General features: G+C 53.7%; 7 protein-coding genes across 7 annotated transcripts; 4 read left to right on the top strand and 3 right to left on the bottom strand.

Annotated features, from left to right (window-relative positions):
• Window positions 1–8: 8 nt before the first annotated feature.
• HMPREF1541_07068 (uncharacterized protein) lies at window positions 9–1,726 on the top strand (the record flags this gene model as incomplete). Its single annotated transcript, XM_008721393.1, has 4 exons — window positions 9–212; window positions 256–488; window positions 532–1,577; window positions 1,617–1,726. The coding sequence occupies 4 exons, from the start codon at window positions 9–11 to the stop codon at window positions 1,724–1,726; spliced, it is 1,593 nt and encodes a 530-aa protein (XP_008719615.1).
• A 2,277-nt stretch (window positions 1,727–4,003) lies between these two features.
• Window positions 4,004–5,392, top strand: HMPREF1541_07067 (uncharacterized protein; the record flags this gene model as incomplete). Its single annotated transcript, XM_008721392.1, has 1 exon — window positions 4,004–5,392. The coding sequence occupies one exon, from the start codon at window positions 4,004–4,006 to the stop codon at window positions 5,390–5,392; it is 1,389 nt and encodes a 462-aa protein (XP_008719614.1).
• A 2,803-nt stretch (window positions 5,393–8,195) lies between these two features.
• HMPREF1541_07066 (uncharacterized protein) lies at window positions 8,196–9,890 on the top strand (the record flags this gene model as incomplete). The annotated part of the gene is made up of 3 exons (XM_008721391.1): window positions 8,196–9,325; window positions 9,374–9,443; window positions 9,501–9,890. The coding sequence occupies 3 exons, from the start codon at window positions 8,196–8,198 to the stop codon at window positions 9,888–9,890; spliced, it is 1,590 nt and encodes a 529-aa protein (XP_008719613.1).
• Window positions 9,891–10,236: 346 nt separating this feature from the next.
• Window positions 10,237–11,271, bottom strand: HMPREF1541_07065 (uncharacterized protein; the record flags this gene model as incomplete). The annotated part of the gene is made up of 4 exons (XM_008721390.1): window positions 10,237–10,392; window positions 10,460–10,710; window positions 10,894–10,972; window positions 11,065–11,271. 4 exons carry the CDS (start codon window positions 11,269–11,271, stop codon window positions 10,237–10,239), a joined length of 693 nt encoding a protein of 230 aa, XP_008719612.1.
• Window positions 11,272–12,416: 1,145 nt separating this feature from the next.
• On the bottom strand, window positions 12,417–14,993 carry HMPREF1541_07064 (uncharacterized protein; the record flags this gene model as incomplete). Its single annotated transcript, XM_008721389.1, has 1 exon — window positions 12,417–14,993. One exon carries the CDS (start codon window positions 14,991–14,993, stop codon window positions 12,417–12,419), a length of 2,577 nt encoding a protein of 858 aa, XP_008719611.1.
• A 287-nt stretch (window positions 14,994–15,280) lies between these two features.
• On the top strand, window positions 15,281–18,298 carry HMPREF1541_07063 (uncharacterized protein; the record flags this gene model as incomplete). Its single annotated transcript, XM_008721388.1, has 1 exon — window positions 15,281–18,298. One exon carries the CDS (start codon window positions 15,281–15,283, stop codon window positions 18,296–18,298), a length of 3,018 nt encoding a protein of 1,005 aa, XP_008719610.1.
• A 1,698-nt stretch (window positions 18,299–19,996) lies between these two features.
• On the bottom strand, window positions 19,997–21,592 carry HMPREF1541_07062 (uncharacterized protein; the record flags this gene model as incomplete). The annotated part of the gene is made up of 1 exon (XM_008721387.1): window positions 19,997–21,592. One exon carries the CDS (start codon window positions 21,590–21,592, stop codon window positions 19,997–19,999), a length of 1,596 nt encoding a protein of 531 aa, XP_008719609.1.
• Window positions 21,593–22,037: the final 445 nt, after the last annotated feature.

Here is a 22,037-nt window from a genome sequence, read left to right as displayed (position 1 = left end):
AAACAATCATGAGGCTACTAACGATCCTCGTATGCCTCGTCGCTGGCCTCGGCGATGGCGCAAGATCCTTGTCTATCCCCAGAAACCAAGACCAAGTCGCTTCTGCGCCAGCTAAGCGACAGGCTAGCACATCCACCTCTACCCCGGCCTCAATCATCAACACGGATGTCTTCCCAAACTCGCCACTCAACGCAACTGCTTGGGCACTTATTGTACGTCCACCTCCAATCCATGAACTATGCTGACTCGTTGTAGTATACCTACCCTCTTGCCATCTTCTCAAGCTGGGCAGGCGGTGTTCTACGCAACCACTCCGTCAACGAGTTCTTCCATCAACGAAACCTCGCTACGCCCAATGATCCAGGCGTCATCAAGCCTAATGTCGACACCCTCTACTCTCGAGTCGTCCTCGACTTATCGGAGACAGATCTCGTGCTAACGGTCCCGGAAATCACCGACCGATATTGGGTGTACCCCATCTATGACCCGTGAGCGTAGGATTCCATGATTTGTTCTAGACTAACAAGACAGGTTTGGCAACAACCTGGCCGAAATCGGCATCGTCAACGATAATAAGCCCGGCGACTACCTCATCAGGCGTGCTCTGCTAGGCAATGAAACAATCGGCTACAGCAACGATACCTCGACCTTCGACTCTTCGGCTTACCAAGGCGTCGTCACTCTGCCGGGTACTCACGCCACGATGCTCATCAGACTTTTGCTTGTTCAAAATACTACCGACAACCTCGAGACTGTTCATGGCTATCAGAACGAATCCAGCCTCACAGCGATTGCCAAAGATGATACTGACGCTGAAATCTGGGGACCAACCCCTCCGTTGCCGGCTCTCGCCGTCAACGATTCCTTGCTCGGTATCAATACGCCTCAGAAGCAACTTGAATTCGCGGCACAACTAGTGCAGTACAACCCTCCTTTAGTGCGCACTGATCAGCGCCGCGTCTTCCAGATCCTGGATATCGCGGGTCTGAGCCAAGGCAACTTCACTCGGGTCGAAGGCGTCAATCTGACTGAGGCTGCAGTCATTGCCAATGCGTCGATCACGGCCGACGTGCAGGATCCAGAGCATATCAGACCACAGAGTAACGATTGGCAGTTGTCGACTCCTACGTACCAGGGCGACTTCGGCACCAACTACGCCTCGGCTGCATATGTAGCTCTCGCCGGGTACCAACAACAAAGTGTAAACCAGACACTGTATCCTGGCTTCCGCAGTCTAGGATTCACTAGCAAGTTCACGTTGGAGGAAGGTGGTGCTCTCCTGCTCTCGTTCAGTGGCAAGCCAAAGCTTAACGAGGCCAAGTATGGATTCTGGAGCCTGTCAGTCTACGGTGAAGACGAGTATCTCATCCCGAACGAGCTGAATCGATTCGAGGTGGGTGATCGCACCTACAACCTTACATATGAAGACGGCCAACCCATCTATGGCCCGGATGCGGATGACGAGAGAGATGACCCATTCCAGATCTTGGTACAGCCGGCAAACGTGACACCTCCGGGCAACTGGACCAACAATTGGCTGCCGGCGTCCTCGAAGTTCTCTTGGCTTTGTAAGTCTCGTTCTTCCAAGTGGTCAAAACAGACTAACATTGGGACAGTGAGGTGGTATGTTCCAGAGCTGGCCATGACCGATGGCAATTACATTTATCCGGAGGTTGAGAATATTACAGCGATTACGGAAGTGCAGTCAAACAGCCCCGTCGTTTGATCGAGCTGCTGTGTACCATTCTATAACTCTTACGAGAGTAAGGCTTTGAGGGTCCGCCAAGCTCAAGCCAAGATAATCATCATAGAAAGCAATATGAATAGATTCCCTGCCATGTCTATGCCAAGTGCCCTCCCAGGCAGTGAAGTCTTGGCACTTCGTTGTCTCTCTTATCTCTTAACACACCAGCGCCTCAGGTCGGTTCCCGTCAGTCTATTCCTGTGTTCCAGGTAGACCTCAGTATCTTCGTATGATGGAGGTGATCGAGAGCGCAAGTGATGTGGTCCAGTTCTGCTATGGTAAACACCCGCATCTGATTGTCAGTACAGCTGCAAATATATTTGCACGAAATGCTGCTACCGCTTGGGCCTGCACCCAACTCAAGCGCCGACACCTGCTAAAACCAGATACAGACGCCTTTGATCACAAAGTCCGACGACGTCAATAGACAACCAGTCAAGTATTCACAATGGCACAGTACTAGCATCTGTGACATCCCCAGCTCGTGCTGGCACCAGCAAATAAGCTATACCGCATTGGGCAGTGCTGCTTCATCTGCACCAGTATCCCGATAGCGTCTGAGCCTCTCATGACCCTGTGGCTTGCGAGACTACAGTGTTCCAAACCTCGCGTCACACGGTACGCATATATTGGGCCTATAGTAGAAACAATCTGCATCGTCGGCCACCGATCACGTTCACTCAATGGAGGGTTCGATATGTTGTGCCATGTTGCACGCTAGTAGATGCGGGCTGAAAACGGCAAGTCCGTCTACATTGGGTTCATCCACTGTCTAGTTCCGTGCTACGCTCATGTGCCCTGTTTCACGACCGTCCTTTTCCGGCGCAAGGTTCAACAGCAGTTGATAGTAGCTTGACAGCATGGAGTACACGGACTCGTTGTCTGGCAGACCATACCCTAGCCTTCTCCTGCATCATCGCACGGCGCATCGAATTCGTTGCCGCTCGGCGATGTTACTGGCCGCGCGACATTTGGCCCATCCACCGTGGAATGAAGCGGATCGCCCGATGCTCATTGTTCCGACCAACAGGTTTTCTGAACTCCCAGGAGCTGGGGACATGTTCAGTGGTATGATTAGGAAAAGTGCCAGGACTCCTTTCATCTGTCTTTATGGACCTGAGAGATTGGTCGTTGCAACGCCGTCGTCGAACTGCAACGCAGAGGTGGCCTCGCGGAGATGGGGCGGGGCGGAGGTGATCTTAAGGAAAGCAGACGCGTCAAGCGACTATTTTCGCCTACCATTTGTATTAGATATGCATCTGTAAGCAGAAGAAGCTCCGGCAGTAGACGCCGTCCAGCCCGCGGGATCCGTGGGAGTCGTGGGAGTCGGTCGGAAGCTTCGAAGAGGGCGGAAGAAGGAAGTGGAGATGGAGCGGAAGACAGGGGCCGGCTCCGCCAGTGAGAATGCAGTAAAGACAGTTTAAGCTAGGAATGATGTCAACGCGAATCTCGCGTGAAACGCACTAGCCAAACACGCCACTACCGCTCTCCTTTTCTAAACTCGACCGTGGTGGCGGCAGCCCAACTCACGCGACAGGACAATGAACTACCAGGTATTTGCATCACGGCAGTTCGTCGAGATGTCCTGGCTGGCTGCATGTTCAGCATCCTCAAAAGTGACGGACGTCACTGCCAGACATGGCCTCTGCTCAATGGTCTACCCCAGGTGCCGTATTTCATCAAGCATCAATGGACTGGCCGATCCGACCGTCTACAATACCAATCCAGAGAGAAGCCCCGTCCCCTGAAATGTTTCCATTGATCGACCAAGCACCGTTGATGCACCGCATCCGCTTGCCCAATCGCTGCCGCTGTTGCTTCCAACCCAGCAACCGCTACCAACGCGCTAGCGCCAATCAGAGGCCCGCTGCGGTCTTGAGCGAGATTACTCAAGGCCAACAGCCCCTTGGCCGCCCCTTGTCCACAACAATGTTTTTGCTGGCAGCCTCGCAGCATGCCCCCGTTTAGCCTTGCATGCGAGATCCGCCCTCCAGGGATCCTCATCGTCCTGGCCCGTCAGTGGCTGCTGCCCTCCTGGCGGCACCCACCTGCAATTTGGCACCCAGACATGGATATTCTTCGCTGCTGAGACAGCAGATAGAGCTCCCTTTACTCCCGATCTTTCTTGTTGTCTTTTCCCCCATCGTTCTGTGAGCGCAGTCATTCATTTTTGCACGAAGTCCGTGCTGTCCACTCCTTCAGCTACACTCACCATCATTATCGCATCCTACAAGACAACAACAAATAACAACCGCAACAATGGTTCTCTCCAAAGCGGCTCTCCTGAGCCTCGCAGCTCTGCCTGCCACCCAGGCCTTTTTCCTCATTCCTTGCTGGCCGCTGTCGACTCAGCGCCTCGACCCCATCGTCTACCCAGGAGAACCTGCCTCGCATTTGCACTCCATCGTGGGCGGTAAGGCGTTTGCGCCTGTCATGGACTACAACACCACCCAAACCTCCGAGTGCACCACCTGTATGGTCAGCAAGGACAAGTCCAACTACTGGGTCGCATCTCTCTTCCACCAGAACGGAGACTCTTTCGAGCTGGTGCCCCAGCATGGCTCTGCCTCCCTGTACTACCTCAACGAGAAGACGCGTCTTGGCTCTGGTGAGAAGATGGAGCCCCTTCCCGTGGGTCTGCGCATGCTCGCTGGCGACCCCGAGAAACGCTCCGGCAGCCAGGCATTCGAGGATCAGGCCATCAACTACAAGTGCTTGAACTACAAGGGCACCCCAACCGACTCGAAGGGCTTCCCTGACCAGAACTGCCCTGATGGTCTCCGTGCCGAAGTCACCTTCCCCTCGTGCTGGGACGGCGTGAACCTCGACTCCGATGACCACCAGTCCCACATGGCCTATCCTACCGTCACCTTTGAGGCTGGTGCTTGCCCGTCTACCCATCCCCACCACTTGGTTACCGTCAAGATGGAGGTCATCTTCAAGACTTTCGACTTCCCCTTCAGCGGCAAGAATCCCTTCGTCTGGTCCACTGGTGATCCCACTGGTTTCGGTCTGCACGCCGATCTCCTGATGGGCTGGGACTACGATCTCCTGTCCCGGGCCGTCGAGCAGTGTGACAACCCGTCCGGCAGGATCCAGGACTGCGCGCCTTTCGCTGGCCTGATCCCCGAGAGTCAAGTCTACCTCGACCCTAAGACCTGCGAGATCGACTCGTACGTCAACGAAGACTACTCAGGCAAACTCTCCAAGCTTCCCGGCTGCAACACGATCGAGTTCGGCCCCGGCCGTGCGAGCAAGCAAAACTGCGCTGACGGCGCCTCCCTCAAGGGTGACTGGTCCGACTACACGGGCGGCATTGCTGGCGCCGTCAACTCGATCGGCAACCACATCTCCTCCGCCGTCGCCGGCATCTTCCCCGGCTCCGGCGCCGCCCCCACCGGTGCCCCCGCCCAGTTCTACGAGAAGCCCGCCGGTGACGCTGCGCCCGCACCCGAAGCGGCCAAGGCTGTCCCCTCTGTTCACGCTGACGCAAACGGCAACGTCGTTACCGACTGGGTCTACGTCACCGAGACCGTCACTGTCACTGGCGCAGCGCCCGCGTCGACCGGCGGCTGGAACGACGCCGCCAAGCGGGACGCCGAGGAGCACATCCACAAGCACCGCGGCCACGCGCGGCGGTCGTTCTAAGATCCCCAAAAACGAAACGAATGAGCTTGTCGTGTCTTTTATAAATGTCATTGCGTCGACGTAAATTTTATTGGACTTTTCGTGTATGTGTCTGTGTTGCTAGAAGATGAGAAGAGAGCCTGAAAGAGAGGGATGGGAGAAGGAGAGAACGAGGTTACTTTGTTTGGATGTTCCTTACTTGAATGTGGATAGCGTACAAGAGTGTTTTCATGACCAGTGTTTCCTCATATACCCATTTACATCACACCTACACTATACACCCACACAAACGAGGTCACCGAACATCTAGCTGCTTCTACCTCCGCCTTCCAGCACACATACACGCGCACACGCTCACGCTCATGACGCATCATAGTCTGGTCGCCGGTCGGTTTGGGGTCGCCAATCGCATCTGTTCTGTTCTTCTGGATATCAAGATTTTGAGAAGGTACCCCGTTTGTTTTATCCGCCGGCTTGTCATCACGTTCTCAGGTTTTCAGATGGTCTCATCTGCTGTTGTCTGTCGTTGAAATTTGGATTGCCGTCACGATTAGGAAACTACAGGGCTAAACGAGGAAGAGAAGCCAGACAAGGCAGAGCCAAGTGTTTTGTACATATTGAGATGATTCTATGATTTCTCTAGAGCCTTGTTGTACGTTCTCCTGAGTGGTATCTGATGGTGACATCCTTCAGTCGGCCTTCGAGTGTAGGATCTCTGGTGTTGAATCACTCCCACACATCAACTGCGTATTCGCCGGTGATACTGGCTTTCCCTGCATAGCTAGAAAGTAGTCGGGAGTGCAGCGCCGATCTGAGCAACACCTTGGGCCTTTGCGCTCTGCTACGGGAGAGTTTCCTTCTATCACCCCGTAATTGGATGGGCGCCAACGAAGGGAGCTATCGAGATTGCCCTGCGTTCGGCCGATAGCCCAAAGGCCCGCCGTTGCTCTTGATAAACTCTGTCCTATCCCGGCGCACGAAGCTTGATTTCACAAAGATCGACAGTCGAGGCTGGAAGCTTGGGTGATGGTAATCTCGGATCTGGCCCACGGCAGTTCAACATGGTTGCGGGAAATGATTCTTCTGTGATTGCTTCCTTGGGACATCCGCTCACGCTACGATGTCGAGGAACCGAATAGTGATTTGGTGATGGTTGGCTTGATGAATCCTTGGAAATCATTGTGCCCGTACGTAACCTCCAGCTAGAGTATCCTGTCTGTTCTACCACTGTGACCCGAACGCAATGGTGCTTAGTGGCTCTCACGTCAATCCATACTGTCAAATCTCCTCAGCATGGGCGTCTCTCATGACAAGAGGTACCGCAATCATCCCCAATTGATACATAGGTTCCTGTGGCAGAGGCAGCCCCGCGGGCCAAAGACCATGGCCGGCCTGCAAGCCTGCCCCGCCCTTCTGCAGGAGCAATAACGATCGCAGTAGCCTCGACAGCCACAACGGCGCCGGCGCCGGTGCGAGCGGATGGTCGGCATGTTGCGAGTTAGTGTCGAGATAACCGTGATCTGTTGACAAATGGTCTGCCGAGGAGGTCCTTCCGAAAGAGGCGGTTGCACTGGTCATGAGAAGCTTTGGAGAATGGTGTTGGCATTAGCCGTTGCTATCGGTAAGGCGAATTAAGTCTCCAAGTGTGCTTCGCGATAGTAAGAGGTGAGTGTTGGGGATCAGACATGCAGGTAAGGAAGTGCAATCCCGCAGTGATATTTATAACGAGGGGCTTCTGTTTGGTGTTACCACCGTCTAGCACAGCCCCGGACAGAGCGTCTCAAGGTCTCCCTGCCCTGCACTGTTCGACCGATCAGGAGGATGGTCGAGATCGTCGCCGCCAACCGCCAAAACATTTCCACCATGGCTCCGCTGCATGCGATGTGTAAGGCTTTCCATATATGATACGTGCACATCGAGGCGTTTGCGTTTGCGTTCGCGGCTCAGGCGACGCGTTCGTTTATGGCCATATCGAGATTTGTTCCTGGACAATTCATTGGAAGGCGTTTGACGGCTCTGGTCATCACGCTGCGCATCCGGCCTGTCACGCGTCTTGACCTCAGGGCTCCTGCACGGCTTAGCTCACAGCTTTCGTCAAGCAAGGCGGGTTGTTTCCCAGTGTGTCCATCAGGCAAAACCGCGCGGTTTCCTGTCTTGGGTCAAGATATTCACCAAGCATACTCACCGCGGCGGCATTCGTGGCGCTGGTAGCTCACAGCAAACACTCTTGTCTTCTTCCGAGCCAAAGGCATAATAATTCTCTTGTGCGACTCAAGGTATACAAATCCCTCTCGCTCATCAGCTCTTTCTGTTAGTTATCTATTCGCCTTGATCCACCACAACTGGGCCGAGAGAGCCAGGTCGGACTCGTTGCGCCAAAGGACATCATCAAAGGAAACTTCAAGCTCGGAGTGAGGCCCCAGACCTGGGATGATGAAATAAGACAATACGATGCTCCCAAGTTTGTGACTCGGGCGACTTCCCCACAGCCTTCTTCCCAAAGTGCCCGCATCATGTTCGATCTGCCCACGGGGTCTCCAACTGATCTACGGCTCCGGGCGAATAAGGATTTCTCTCCCGTTGCAACCCATGCACTTGGAGATTCCCGCGTCGCTATAGCTCGGCTTTTGGTTGCGGATCTCGGTTCTTAACTGTGTTAACCTCGGAGAAGCCCCTCGCTGACCTGCATGGGGGCGTTGCTTGATATACTGCTAAGTTCTTGGGGAGACACTGCATGCAGTACAAAAGTCCATTTTTGTGGCTTGATAGAAGCATTTGAAAGAGGCTTGGTCTCATATATCGGCGGGAACAGAAGTCCTTCAATATGGCAAAATTGATACCTAACAAGTTCAACTTGCTTGTTGTCATTTATGTGGCACTGGGAAGTACAGCATGCAGTTACTCGCTTGCCGTGACTGGCAGTACGATCGGCCAGCCGACTTTCTACACCTCCCTTGATATGGCACCCCCTGGAGAGCCCGGCTACACCAGGACTGCTAACCTCATCTCTGCCTTCAATGGGGTCAACGCCGCAGGTCTCTTCTTCGGTTGTCTTTTCACGTCCTGGTTTGCCAACTATGCCGGACGCAAGCGTACTATTCAACTGGGTTGCATCATTGCTACGATTGGCGCCGCTATCACTGCTGGCTCGGTAAAGCCGGCCATGTTCATTGTTGGACGCTTGATCTCCGGACTGGCGACCGGGCTGTTGGTGACAAGCATACCGATGTATCAAAGTGAGGTCTCGACGCCCGAATCCCGGGGCTTCATGTGCTGTATGCACGGTGTCATGTTTGCAGTAGGATATTCGCTGTCTGGTTGGATTGGTTATGGCTGCTACTTCTCTGATCCCAGCTCCTCCTTCGGCTTTCGCTTCCCACTGGCATTTCAAGCGGTGCCAGCGCTCCTGTTGTTGCTTGGCTCATCTCGCGTACCATTTAGTCCTCGCTGGCTCTTGCAACAAGACCGGCAGGATGAGGCACTGCAGGTACTCCTGCGGCTGCACACCAGCAAAGAAGACCCTGAGGGACACGAGGCCAAGCGTGAATTCTACCAGATGCGCAAGCAACTGGCGCTGGATCGATCCATCAAAGAGCGAACTGGAGAATTTGAGGTCTTCAAGACCCCGGCGAACCGGAAACGCGCGCTTTTTGCCTTCGGCCTTATGTTTGGCAATCAATTCACGGGTGTCTTGATCGTCGCAAATCTCGGAGTCTTGCTTTATGAGTCCGTGGGAATGACTGGATCGATGCCCCTGTTGCTCAACGCCATCTGGGTTTCGATCACCTTGCCACTCAACATCTTCACGGCGCTGTACGTGGACAAGATTGGCCGACGAATCTTGCTACTGGTAGGCCTTGCTGGATGCACCCTCAGCAACACATTCGAGATCGCCCTGCAAGCCACGTATCTTGGAACAGATAACCAGAAAGGGCAGAACGCCGCCATATTCTTGTACGATATCCCTCCCAGCTCAGCACTTCGTCACTGACGTTAATGTAGCATATTCCTTTTCATCTTCTTCTGGGCTTCCTGCCTTGATGCGACACAATTCCTCTACGCCGCCGAGATTGTAAGCTCTCTTGCTGTCAGCTCTCCGTTGAGCTTCTGCTGACACTTCAACTTACAGTTCCCAACACATATCCGCTCTCAAGGCACCGCCATCGCCATGGCAGGTCTCTCCTGTGGCACACTCGTAATGCTTGTGGCCGGCCCCATCGGCCTGAATGCCATTTCCTGGCGCTTCTACTTCGTCATCATCATTCCGCCCGCCGTCGAATTTCTGTGCGTCTACTTCTTCTTTCCGGAGACCAAGCAGCGCAGCCTGGAGGATATTGCAGAGATCTTTGGTGACAAAGTGGCAGTCCATTACTACCAGAGGACTGACGCGGAGCAGGCGATGTACGCTGAGGCAGAGTTGGAGATGGATGAGAAGAGGCGGTCGAGCCTGGGCACTACAGAACCTGGGAAAGAAGGCAGAGGCGATTATCTCGTGGAGGATGTTGCACGTAAGGCTTGACAGTGTATCATGATGAGCAAGGATCACTTGCTAGGATCCGCTGCGTCTCAGAAGTCAGTATCCAAAGTAAAAGAATTTGTTCATGATAAAGATGAAATGGAACAGAACATCGGGTTTTGGCTGACCATCATGTGAAGAGTGTTGCTTGTTATCCTACATTGCCAAGACAAGCGCCCCTAACGTCCTCTGACTGATACTGGGTTGACCACATCGAAAGATCCCCAAAACTGAATCATCATCAATCACATCCGTATCATCAAAGTCCGAGGAACAGTCATCCAGACACAACCCGAGGGTCAATACGCTCCAGTCCATAACGGCGTCTCGCCATACTGCTACCTACCATTCAAGCTGCAGCATTGACACGACCAGCCAAGAACGCAGCTGCCTCCTCCGCATCGTTCCCATACGTCAGATGCGCTGCCGTGATCGTCAACGTGCCGGAGCAGACGAGGTCGCCCCGATTGCAGAAGATCCGGACCTTCTCGCGCGGGAAATTGGGCTGCAGCATGGTCAGTATGTCCTGTCCTTCGGTGGGAAACAAGGAGCCGGGATGAGCGGGAACTCACAATCTGGCCCCGATCCTGCAGATTCTTGGTATCGCCAAAGGTGACAACACCATCGATGGCGTTTTTGACGTTGTCCGGCAGGTTCTCGATCGCGCGGTGTGTGAGAGCTGCGCCCTGGCTGTAGCCGCCGGCCAGGATGCTGGAATTAGGGCAGTCGTTTGCGGCTTGCGTCAGGAGGCTTGCCATCTCACGGATACCCCCAAGGTCGGCGCCGCCGGGGAGCAGGTTGGTGGACACGAGGGCAGGATAGTCTGCGAGTGTTAGCGTTTCTGGATTGAATGATCTATTGGGGTGTTATAGCGTAAGGGTTTGGAGAAACGAGGTCTTTGCTGCTCAGGAAACACCTTCGTCGGCTAGGTTTCAAGTAACCCCAAGAGCAGCTTCATCGACACAAACAATTGCAGGGCCCGGGCGAGCAAAGACTGGGGACTCACCAATGCCCTGAATCGCAACGTTATCGGAGCCAAGCACGCGCTTCAACGCGCTTGCTGTTGGTGGACCAACTATAGTGCCCTGCAAGATGTGTTCAGTGACTTGTGACATTAACAGAGTCCGAAATGTATCCACCATTCCCGAGCGCCAATGGGGATCAACAGTAAGCTTACCATGTTTCCGGCTTCGGTCGAACCTCTAGCAAAGAACCAGATGACGTCGCGACAACCACCTTGCTTGAACTCATCAGCAGTTATGCCTACCACTCGACGAGCCTCAACGGAGGCAACTTCTTCGAGGTCAATGGCAAGGCCAGGATTGGGGATTGGCGTAGCGGCCACGATCCAGGCAAGAGCTGTAATGACAAAGACAGACTTCATATTGATAATGGTGAAACTGGATGGTCAGACTGCGAAGAGAAGAGACTGTTGTCGTATGGTAAGCAAGTTGGAAACGCAAGTCCTAAAGTACAGCACTGCAGGACGACTTTCAGACATTCGGACATCGAGGCGACTTTATACATAGCCGACGGAAAGCGGTGTTGCCCAAACAGTGCCGATCTATTGAAGATAGTGTATCTTGCTGACTGACAAGTGCAGGCTTGGGCCAGTATAGTGCGCGCGGTCGCGACACCACCTCGGTACATCGGGGAGGGGTATCAAGTTCATTGGCACCTAAGAGCGCTGACTGACGCAGGACTCAGTATGCAGGAAAGAATCAAGGGCTGAGGACCCTGGAGCAAACACCCGAGCAGCCAGATAGTAGCCTGGGCTGAGGCCATTCGCTGAGTCGACTCTTGTCTCGCGTCGACACCGGAGGGGTAAGGGTATAGCCAAGATTCAGCCAAGCCTCCTCGCGAATCTCTTGGTTGAGCTATTCCTGTCATGGCCGCCTGGTTGCCTGTCGATCGGTCAAGATGGCGGCTCTTGCAATAGGAGCCTCGGTTTCTGGTGGTCGCATTGAGAATTGATTCGCTCAGTCAATCGAACAAACAACGCCATTGTGTCGACGAGTGTTCTGCCAAGCTCGGTGTATCGTCCGAGCTTGCTTCTCACCAGTCTCGCGCAGGAGTGCATCGGACCAAGGTTCATAAGACCCCAAGTGCTCTAGGTTAGGTACGTGTCAGCTGCTGCACCGAAGAATGGATGGTCTCCACCACAGCATTCATGCACATGTACAAGGATCATATAGGTAGATCCAGAGCAGGGATGTTGGATGTATACCTGATCAGGACACTGCTCCGTGAATAAAGCGCGGGGTATATCACGAGGTACAGAGTTCGCACCTTGCAGCGATACGCAAACCCTCGTTCTGACTTACATCAAAGGTGCGCCTCGGCTATCGCTTCGAGTATAGATGCACGCATGGACTGGTGCATGTCCGGAGTACCGCTGAGCTGTTAAGTGGCTGAAACGCTTGTCGCTTGGCATGCCGATTGCTCGCCGACAATGTGCCGACACATCAGAAGCAGAGGAGCTTGCTGAGACCATTCACCCCATCGGAGTGTCAGAATGTCCTTCTGCGCTCAAAACATGTCCAAGTCAAGGTCGTCCAAGTTTCCAAGGCCCATATTATCGTCTTGTAGATAGAAGGAATCCATGTTATCGCCTTGACCCATTCCATCATCCATGGCACCCTCAAGACCGCTATCCATGGCGTTCATTGCTGCTGACTCGTTGAGTACTTGATCAATGTCGTCCATCTGCTGTTCCTGATTTTGATTCCCTTCCTGATTGGCATCCGATGGATCGATATGTGGCAGTGAGATGATGTCCATATTCGTTTCTTGCACCACAAATACGCTTGAATATGCTTCAACTCGGCGATATAAGTGAACAGTAGCCTCAGCGGTGAGCGTGTCACGCTTCTTCAGAAGTTGGCCAAGCTCAGCATGCTTTAGCCGTACGGCATCACGGAGGTCCGCCACACAAACCAAGGTCGCAGCCAGGTCTAGAGCAAAATGAAAATCTTCGGTGCCAGAATACTGAAGCAGGACGTCCAGAATGCACTTCAGAACAGCCTCAGCACCGAACACTTGCAGAGCGTAGCGAAGCGAGACGGTCGTTGCTGGATTGGTGACAGCTGCGGAGATTTTCTGCTGGAGAGCTTGCAGGTCTGTCTTTTCAAGCTTCTCGAAGGTGAAATTGCTGGGCGACTGGAGCATGGCTAGGATGGTCTGATGGATCTCATTGCCTGTTTGTTTCGTGAAGATGGGCATAAGTGCTTTGCCAATTGAGACATGCTCTTGCGCCCATGTCATAGCAGATACCAATGATGGCAATAGGAATGGCTCAAGCAGATACTCTAGTCCACCTTTGAGCGCCTCTGAGCTTAGCTTGCCGGTCTGCTGAGCCAAGACGCTCTGCCTGATTAATGTGGGCACAAGAGTGTAAAAGTCATGGGGACTGCAATCTGTAGTTAAGTCGTCGCTCAGACCTTCAGCAATGTACAACGCATTGATCCAGTCACCCAGGTGTCTCTGTGAAGGTTCTGACAGCTCCGCGACTGTTTTCTCCACGCCCTCCTGGTCAAGATAGCGAGCGACGAAGCCCTTAACACCGAGCTCGGAACTTGTGAGGTCCAGACGACGCTTTGTAGTCAGAATGAGCAGCAGAATGCTCCCGAACTCGTCGTAAAGAGGTTGAGATTCACCGTGGATTTCGTCCCACCGCCATTCATCTAGTAACGTGCACAGCGGCGCTATCCAGTAAGAGGGTCGCAAGTAAAGTGCCATCGTGTTGATAGCGTCTGGCTTTCGCAGAAGAATATTGGCCAGGTCCTTTAGATGGTGGGTCTCCTTGCTATGTGCATAGGCCACCATCACCTCGACCAGCGCCTGACTGATGCTGGGGCCATTGCCATCGGCATTCATCATCTCGTCAACGAGCTTCCCCGCCCGTGAAGGGCTACCTGTCAGCTGGGAGACGAGCTCATCTTTCAGAAGGAGAGACTTGGTGAGCGATCCGACCAAGTCCTCGTCGTTTATTAGATTTGAGGAAGCTTCGTCCGTCAAGAGATGATGAAGCGAGCAGACATGCACGAACTTCTGCCCACATGCGAGGAGATCGGTGCCCAGCTCAAGCTGAGGCCAAGCATCTATCAATGCTTGCTCAGCAGAAAAGCTTTCGAAGGATGACGTGGAAATCTGGGATAGAATGGCAGGTAATTTGTTTCGGATATAATGATCAGACTGCTGGAGACCGTGGTTCTTACTTTGCTTCAGGACCAGAAAGGAGGCAAAGACCAGATCGAGGAACATTGATGCGAAATCATTATCATGTCGACCAGCGAGAAAATTGAAGACAACAGTGTCGTCGACCGTGCGAGCTGTGTATAGCAAACTCTGAAGTAGGGCTACAGTACCAGCTCTCGATGCCGCCATTTGAAGTTCTGAAACGCCTGCTTGGAACTGCAGCGCTTGCATGTCGGAAGACGCCCCGTCTCCGAACATTGCAATATGCTTCTGGACCTCCCCCAGTCGTTCCATAAGCTGGCCAGATACTGACGGGAATAAACCCAACGTCGCTTCAACGCCTTGTCGGACAGCATCTGCGACCCGACTTATTTTGTCGTCCTCTTTCTCCGACAATATCTCGATCCCACTGTTGGTGGCACAGAGGGTTGCCAAAAAGGATCCAAGTGGCTCCACAAAGTTACTTGCTGGCGAATTATTGTCCTGGCCTACCGCTTTGACTAGGGCTGAAAGCCATCTTGCTGCAAGTAGTAAACACTTCTGAATTTGGGTATGGTCAAGAACAAGCCTAGATGAGATGATCAAAACTGCGAGCTCTTGCAATGTCGCAGTGTCTGCATAGCTGGGTGCATGCGGGGGGTCTGTACGGCAGAGTGTATTCCATCGACTGATGAGTACTACCAGCAGGTCGGACAAAGAGGCGATGTGGGAGGTTACGATGGCTTCGAGATAGCGCGGAGGCAGAGGATCGGAGGGCGGATAGAGTGACTGTCTGCACTCGAGAAGGGACTTGAGCACTGTCTTGCCGTCGAGCGGCTGTTTGCCCTGGACTATTTTGACGAAGTCATTTGGGGTAGTCCGCAGAATGAGTGATTGTCGGCAGAGGCCGTTCCACTCAGTGATGGCCATTGTTGGCTTAGTACACCAAAACAAAGATCCTCCGTACTCAGTCGTACACAGAGCCCGTCACATCGCGACCTCGGCCTGCGTCGCAAGTTCGTACCAATTGCCTGGGTACTTCATGTTGACGGGAGGCACTGAAGTCCGTTGTCGCGAGCACAAAGTCTTGGCATGTACGCGTCGGAAAAACCTCGGGCCGTGCATCATTTTAACGACGACTTTATCGACTGCGGAGGGGCAGGTGCTCAGCAGCGTCCTTTCGTGCAGTGTGCGATTCCTTTGCCGCACGATAAGAAATGAAGAGTCTCAAGCGTGGGCTCGCGTCCGACCCAAATGCTGCACACATCTCCAGCAAGGTCTTCCTTCGATCCACGAAAAGCGGCAAGGTTCAAAAGGTCGTCCGTGAACAATACCTGAGAAAAGACATACCCTGTTCGTCACAATTATGTACCAAATGCACGACTATCGCGGCGACGGACTCGACGGGTTCGGTTGCACCTTTCGTACTCTCAAAGCGCCCTACTGTCACCACACAATTTCCTGATGGCCACTACCTCATTCCCGATACCAATGTCCTTCTCGCTAGCATGGACCTCTTTGAAGAGGCCAGCCATTTCCACGATGTCATCGTCCTCCAGACGGTCCTGGAAGAGCTGCGGAATCGATCCCTCCCGCTTTTCAATCGGCTCATGGCCCTGATCAAAAGTGACGAGAAGCGATTCTACCTCTTTTTCAACGAATTTCGTTCCGAGACCAGTGTACAGCGTAAAGAGGGGGAGAGCATAAACGATCGCAATGATCGAGCCGTGCGCAAGGCTGCTGAATGGTACACATCTCACCTGGCTGCAACCACGACGAAAAAGATGCCAGCCATCGTCATACTCACCAATGATCAAGAGAATCGGAAGAAGGCGAAGGCTGAGAAGCTTGTCGCTTTGTCACTACGGGAATATGTCTCGGGGCTAGACGATGCAGACCGGCTACTGGACATGGTAGCAGAAGGACAAGAGAATCGTCAGCTGACCGGCGAGCTCTTCTATCCAGAGTATTTCTCTACGTCCAAGATGACCACCGGCGTCAAGAACGGCACTCTCCACCAAGGAATATTCCATGTATCCACTTACAACTACCTCGAAGGGACAGTCAAAGTGCCGTCCTTTGACAAGCCTCTGCTCATCCTGGGACGGGAGGACAGCAACAGAGCCGTGTCCGGCGATAATGTCGTTGTTGAGATCCTGCCCAAGGATCAGTGGCGATCAGCTTCAACGAGGGTCATGGATGAGGAAGAGGCGAATCCGAATGAGAATGCAGAGAATGAAGAAACTGGTGACCTGGTAGAAACAGAGGCTGAGAGGAGAGCGCTGCAAGAAGAGGTCAAGCAGGCACATTCTGCTAGTAGCGAAAACCGGGCTCAACCTACAGCTCGTGTGGTTGGCATTTCGAAGCGCAACTGGCGGCAGTTTGTGGGTACCATTGACTCCAAGGCTGCTACATCCAGTGGACGCATGACGACTGTTTTCCTGATGCCCATGGACAAGCGGATACCGAAAGTCAGGATAAGGACTCGCCAGGCAAATGAATTGATTGGGAAACGACTCCTAGCAACCATCGATACTTGGGACCGAGACAGTCGATACCCGGTGGGACATTACATCCGATCGCTGGGTGAACTCGAAACGAAAGAAGCTGAAACGGAAGCACTTCTCCTGGAATACGATGTAGCCTATCGTCCCTTCCCGAAAGCGGTCCTTGACTGCCTGCCAGCAGAAGGACATGAATGGCGCGTGCCTTCCTCCATAGAGGATCCTGGGTGGAAGGGCCGGCGCGACCTCCGCGAGCTCCTGGTCTGCTCAATCGACCCTCCAAAGTGTCAAGACATTGACGATGCACTTCACGCTCGGCCACTCCCGAACGGCAACTTCGAAGTGGGTGTGCACATTGCAGACGTCTCACACTTCGTGCGGCCAAGTAATGCTATGGATGCTGAGGCTACCGCACGAGGAACCACTGTATACCTTGTAGATAAGCGGATCGACATGCTGCCTATGCTACTTGGAACGGATCTGTGCTCTTTGAAGCCGTACGTTGAGCGGTTTGCTTTTTCAACGATCTGGGAGATCACGCCAGATGCCGAAGTCGTTTCGGCGAACTTCACCAAATCGGTCATTCGATCTCGCGAGGCTTTCTCCTACGAACAAGCACAACACCGGATCGACGATTCAGCAGCAAACGATGAGTTAACCAAGAGCATGCGAACACTATTGATGCTCTCTCAGAAACTTCGGGCGCAACGCATGGCGGCTGGTGCGCTCAATCTTTCATCCCCAGAAGTCCGTATCGAGGCCGATGGCGACGAAAGCTCCGACCCCGTCGCGGACGTCAAAACCAAAGCATCACTTGCGACGAACTCGCTAGTTGAAGAGTTCATGCTGCTCGCAAACATCACGGTGGCTCGCAAAATCCAATCCGTTTTCCCACAGACCGCCCTACTACGACGTCACGCAACGCCACCGGCGAGCAACTTTGCCGACCTCTCCGAACAACTGAAGCGCATGCGCGGCTTTGAACTGGATGTATCTAGCTCTAAGTCTCTAGCTGATTCGCTGGACAAATGCGTTGACCCGCAACACCCGTATTTCAACACGCTCGTTCGAATCATCGCGACTCGTTGCATGACCTCCGCTGAGTATTTCTGTAGCGGCGAGCATGCCGAGCCCGAGTTCAGGCATTATGGATTGGCTAGCGAGATCTACACACATTTCACATCTCCCATTCGGCGATATGCAGATCTACTTGTACATCGCCAACTGGCATACGCCATCGGCTACGATGGTATGGGCAGTGAGAGGGTCGATGAGGGGCTACACAACAAGTCGAAGCTCGAGAAGGTGTGTTCAAACCTGAACTTCAGGCACCGCAACGCGCAGATGGCAGGTCGAGCGAGCATCGAGTACTACGTGGGCCAGGCATTGAAAGCCCGGGGCGAGAAAGCCCCGGATAGCAGAATCGATGTTGACGGATACGTGATGCGAGTCTTCGAGAATGGCGTGGTAGTCTTCGTGCCACAGTTTGGTATCGAGGGCTTGGTCAAGCTCGAAGACGTTCAGCTCAAAGGCGATGAAGGCGGAGTCCGAGGGAGCGTCTTCGATGCTGAGAATTACAGTCTCGAGGTCTTTGAGAAGGGAAAGCAATCCAAAGGTCTGAAGGTTGAGCTATTCCAGCAGGTCAGAGTCCGCGTCAGCTCCGAGGAGAAGGGTGGGGCAAGAGAGAAGGGAAAGCGCAGAGTCAGGATCGTGATCCTTCCGTCGTCGTAGGCCTTTTGGAACCTGTCGAAAGTCTACGTGCAATAGAATTCTCAGACACCACACCAGGCTGTTTCTTGAGCCTTCTCGCTGCTTTACGTATCGGGACCCGTGAGACGTCGAACATCGGACATCCAATCTCAACCACAAAGCTGCTGCGGCCACGCTCTTTGTTCGTCTCTTCGCGACACACCTCACGGATGGTGCCCACTCGCTGCCCAGCACGAACAACGACTCTTTGTCCCACTGAGCTATTGTTGAGATCCCTTTGTCGTGATATATCATGTCCCCCCATAGCACAGCTAACATGACGAAACCATCAACATCGCCACGACGGCATTGCCAGCGATTCCTCCTCACGATTATATTCCGTTAAGCATAGCAAGAAAATGTGCAACACGCACGCCTTCTACCACCTCTGCGGCCACACCTACCTCCGCACCATCATCTCCTGCCCCGCCGCCGTCGACAGGACCGTCGCCGCGACCCTCGCGCTCTCGCCGCGTCTCATACCTCTCCCCATTTCACCGCCACCCCCTCCCCTGCAGCAGGAAGCACCTGCGCCATCACAGCCCCTCCTCGCCTCCAACTCCCTCCCACCCCTAACGCCCACGACCCCCCGCACCCGCCACATCCGCACCTTACACCCCTGCCCCAGCGCTCCAGACTCCATCGCCATCGTGCCTTTCCCCTCCGCGCCATGCAGTGAGATTGAAAACCTCGCGCATGCCGCGAATGTGGAGCCGCAGGGCCGAGCGACGTGTAGGTTCGTGCAGGCTTGTAGGGCGCAGGTTCAGGTGCAGGTGCAACGAGAGGGAGCTGAGGGGAGGGTTCACGCAGAATGTCTGGTGGCGGGTCCGGACTTTGTGACGGCGGAGGAGAAGGGAGAGGAGGGGGAGGTGTTATGGACGCGGAGGTGTATTTCGAGGGACGGGAGTAGTGGGAGTGAGGCTGGGAGTTCAGAGGTGGATGGCGCGAGTTCGCGAACCAGAAGTAGTGTGCTGGAGGGTAACAGTATTGCGAGCTCGAGGAGGAATGGCGCTGACGCGAAGAGCAGAATTGCGAGTGCGAGATTAAGGGTGCTTAGAGGGATGCGGAGGTTGGAGGAGGAGCGGAAGAGTGTGCAAGGAGCGTGAAGATAGATATGTCAGTTGTAAATGGGCGTGTCAAGGTGTCGACAGACGCGTAATGCACATCTATTAGCGAGCTCGAAGAAAGACAAAAGAGCATCAAGGTGGTGAAGGTGAAGGGTTGCCAAGAGGCAGTGGATTCTTGGCACCAACGGAAGTATGTCATATACATGTTCCATTGCAGTCCCTTTCGCATCTGGCTTGCAAGTGATTGAACAAATCTTGGAACTGGCAAATTGGAAGACTATGTCAGAGTAGATGTACCTCCCGTGAAGTCCGTTTGTGTGTTCGAGCAAGCCTGCGGCCAAATACACCGACGATTCGCACCGAGTCGCACTGTGCGGGAGATGACCCCAATAAGCCTTCATGTGTGAAAGCTGCTTGTCTATCCAACGCTAAATGCTGGGTATCTGGCACAATTTGCCTTGTTTCATTATTTGGCCTGGTGAGGCTGATGCTCACTGATTTCCCGGCACACATGACGCTTCGGTTATGCCAACGCCAACCTCCAAAATGCAAATATCCTTTCAAGTCCAGCTCAAACTCCATGCTCCCATTTGCGGAGTCCTCTTCCGACGTTCTATAATTTGACTTGGAACCTGGGATGCTTTCTGATGTACTCTCCCTTCCAATAGAAGATGAAGGTGACAGGCACCATCGACAGGGCCACAAATCCCAGCAAGCTATTGCCCCAGCCCAGCCCAAGAGTCCGATACATCTTCGGACCCGCCAGCGGCAGGAAGGCGCCCATCAAACTTCTCAGCACCGTATTTGCCGCGATGGCACTGGCGGCGTATACTGTGAAGCAGTCGACGAAGTACGTTTGTATGGACATGAACATTGCAATGAGGCCCAGACCGACCCAGCCTGTTCCAATGATGGGCATAATCCAATGGACCTTTTTCTCGGCCGACCACCCATACCAGAAAAGCCCGATGGGAATGAAACAAGAAGCTGGGATGAGGGGTGGCAGGCGGTACTCCGGCTTCATCTCTCCGCCGTGCTTGGCGGTCAAGCGCTTCATCAACTTGTCGCTCAAGCTGCCAAAGATGCCGAGTCCCAACAGAGAGCCGACACCGATGCCGAGGAAGGTCAGGCCTATGGAGCCTTGATCGAAGTGGTATTGGCTCTCGAACACAAGAGTGAGGGTTGTAAACAGCAGGTAGAGATAACCGTAGACGATAGCCATATAGATACTGAAGATGAGAATGGTGGGACTAAAGATAAGCATCTTTGTGGGTCGTACGATGGCGCGGATAAAGAATTCCTTCTTGGTGATTCCTGAGTCGAGTTTGGATCTCAAGTCTGGATTACCTGTTTCTTTGCGGAGTTTTCGAGTCCGGCGCTCAAGTAAGACGGGCTCAAAGGTTTCCCTCATTAACAGTAGTGCCGACACCGTGGCAACACCACCAGCGATCGTGAGAACCCAGAACACCCAGCGCCACCCGGCGGCCTGGGACAGGTAACCGCCAGCCACTGGGCCAATGACCGGACCAAACAACGGACCAAGCGCAAACAATGCCATGGCGGCGCCACGCTCTGATTGCGAGAAAAGATCTGCGATGGATCCACCGCCGATGGTGATGGGACAGGAGCCTGCAAGCCCGGCGAGCAGACGGAAGGCAAGAAGGCCGCCAACATTGGGCGCCAAGGCGCAGGCGAGCGTCCAGATGAAGAAGAAAAAGTTGCAGGTATGGTACACGGGAAGACGGCCGTAGACCTCACTCAGTGGCGCGATGAACAACGGGCCCACAGCGTAGCCGAGGACGTATATAGAGACGATAAATGAACCAATTGTTTCGTTGCTGAGATTGAAGTCACGCATGATGAGGGGAATGCCAGGAGCGACCATGGAAGAAGCGAGTGGGGTGAGGAAGCATATGGCGCTAACGATGGACATGTTGAACCATTTCTTCCGGGCAGTCCAGTTCTGTGGGCGGTTGGGATCATCTAGACCATCCCAAGTGACAACGTTTGGGTCGGGGTCCGGCTGAGCGGCGGCTTCTTTGTCGGCTTCGGTCAAGGTGGGTTTGATGCCAACTTCGGCGTCCTTGTTCTCCGAAGGGTGATCATCGTGAGTATTTGACGTCGATAGGCGGGAGCTGGGTGTGTTTGAAGTGGAGGAAAGTGGCGCTTTTTCTTCAGGCAGGGCAGATGCCCGCTGCTCTGACTCCATGGAGCAAGCTGTGAACGAGAGTGTCAATAACGAGCGAAGACAAAGGGTGCCTTGTAAACATATGGATTGTGTATGCTAGACTTACAGGGTAGGGGAAGAGAGCTGTAATCTGGCGACGGCGAGTCGGTGAGACGGACCCTGGTATAGAATAGATACTCCCTATAGCGTTCAGCCTTGGCTCTAGGATAGCCTTTGAGGCTGGGAACGTGGCTCGCGATATTGCGAGTATGAAACGCGTGGTAGATGGCTTCTCAGTAGAGGATCTCGCGGAATATTAATAACATTGTAACATGGCGTTGGCGGTACCCTGGTATCCTCCGGCTTCTAGGCGAGGCCCCACTTGCGACCCAGTCCGGCAAATTGACAGCCGGTCACGGTGGAACAGTGCTGGGGTGAGTGTCAGAGCAAGCTCCCGCTTGAGGCTTGGACAGATCTTGATATCCAA

This window comes from Cyphellophora europaea (assembly GCF_000365145.1).
Source record: "Cyphellophora europaea CBS 101466 unplaced genomic scaffold supercont1.6, whole genome shotgun sequence".
Taxonomy (NCBI): Eukaryota; Fungi; Ascomycota; class Eurotiomycetes; order Chaetothyriales; family Cyphellophoraceae; genus Cyphellophora; species Cyphellophora europaea.
The sequence above is the reverse complement of the archived record's forward strand: the minus strand, read 5'-3'. Positions and strand labels throughout refer to the sequence as shown.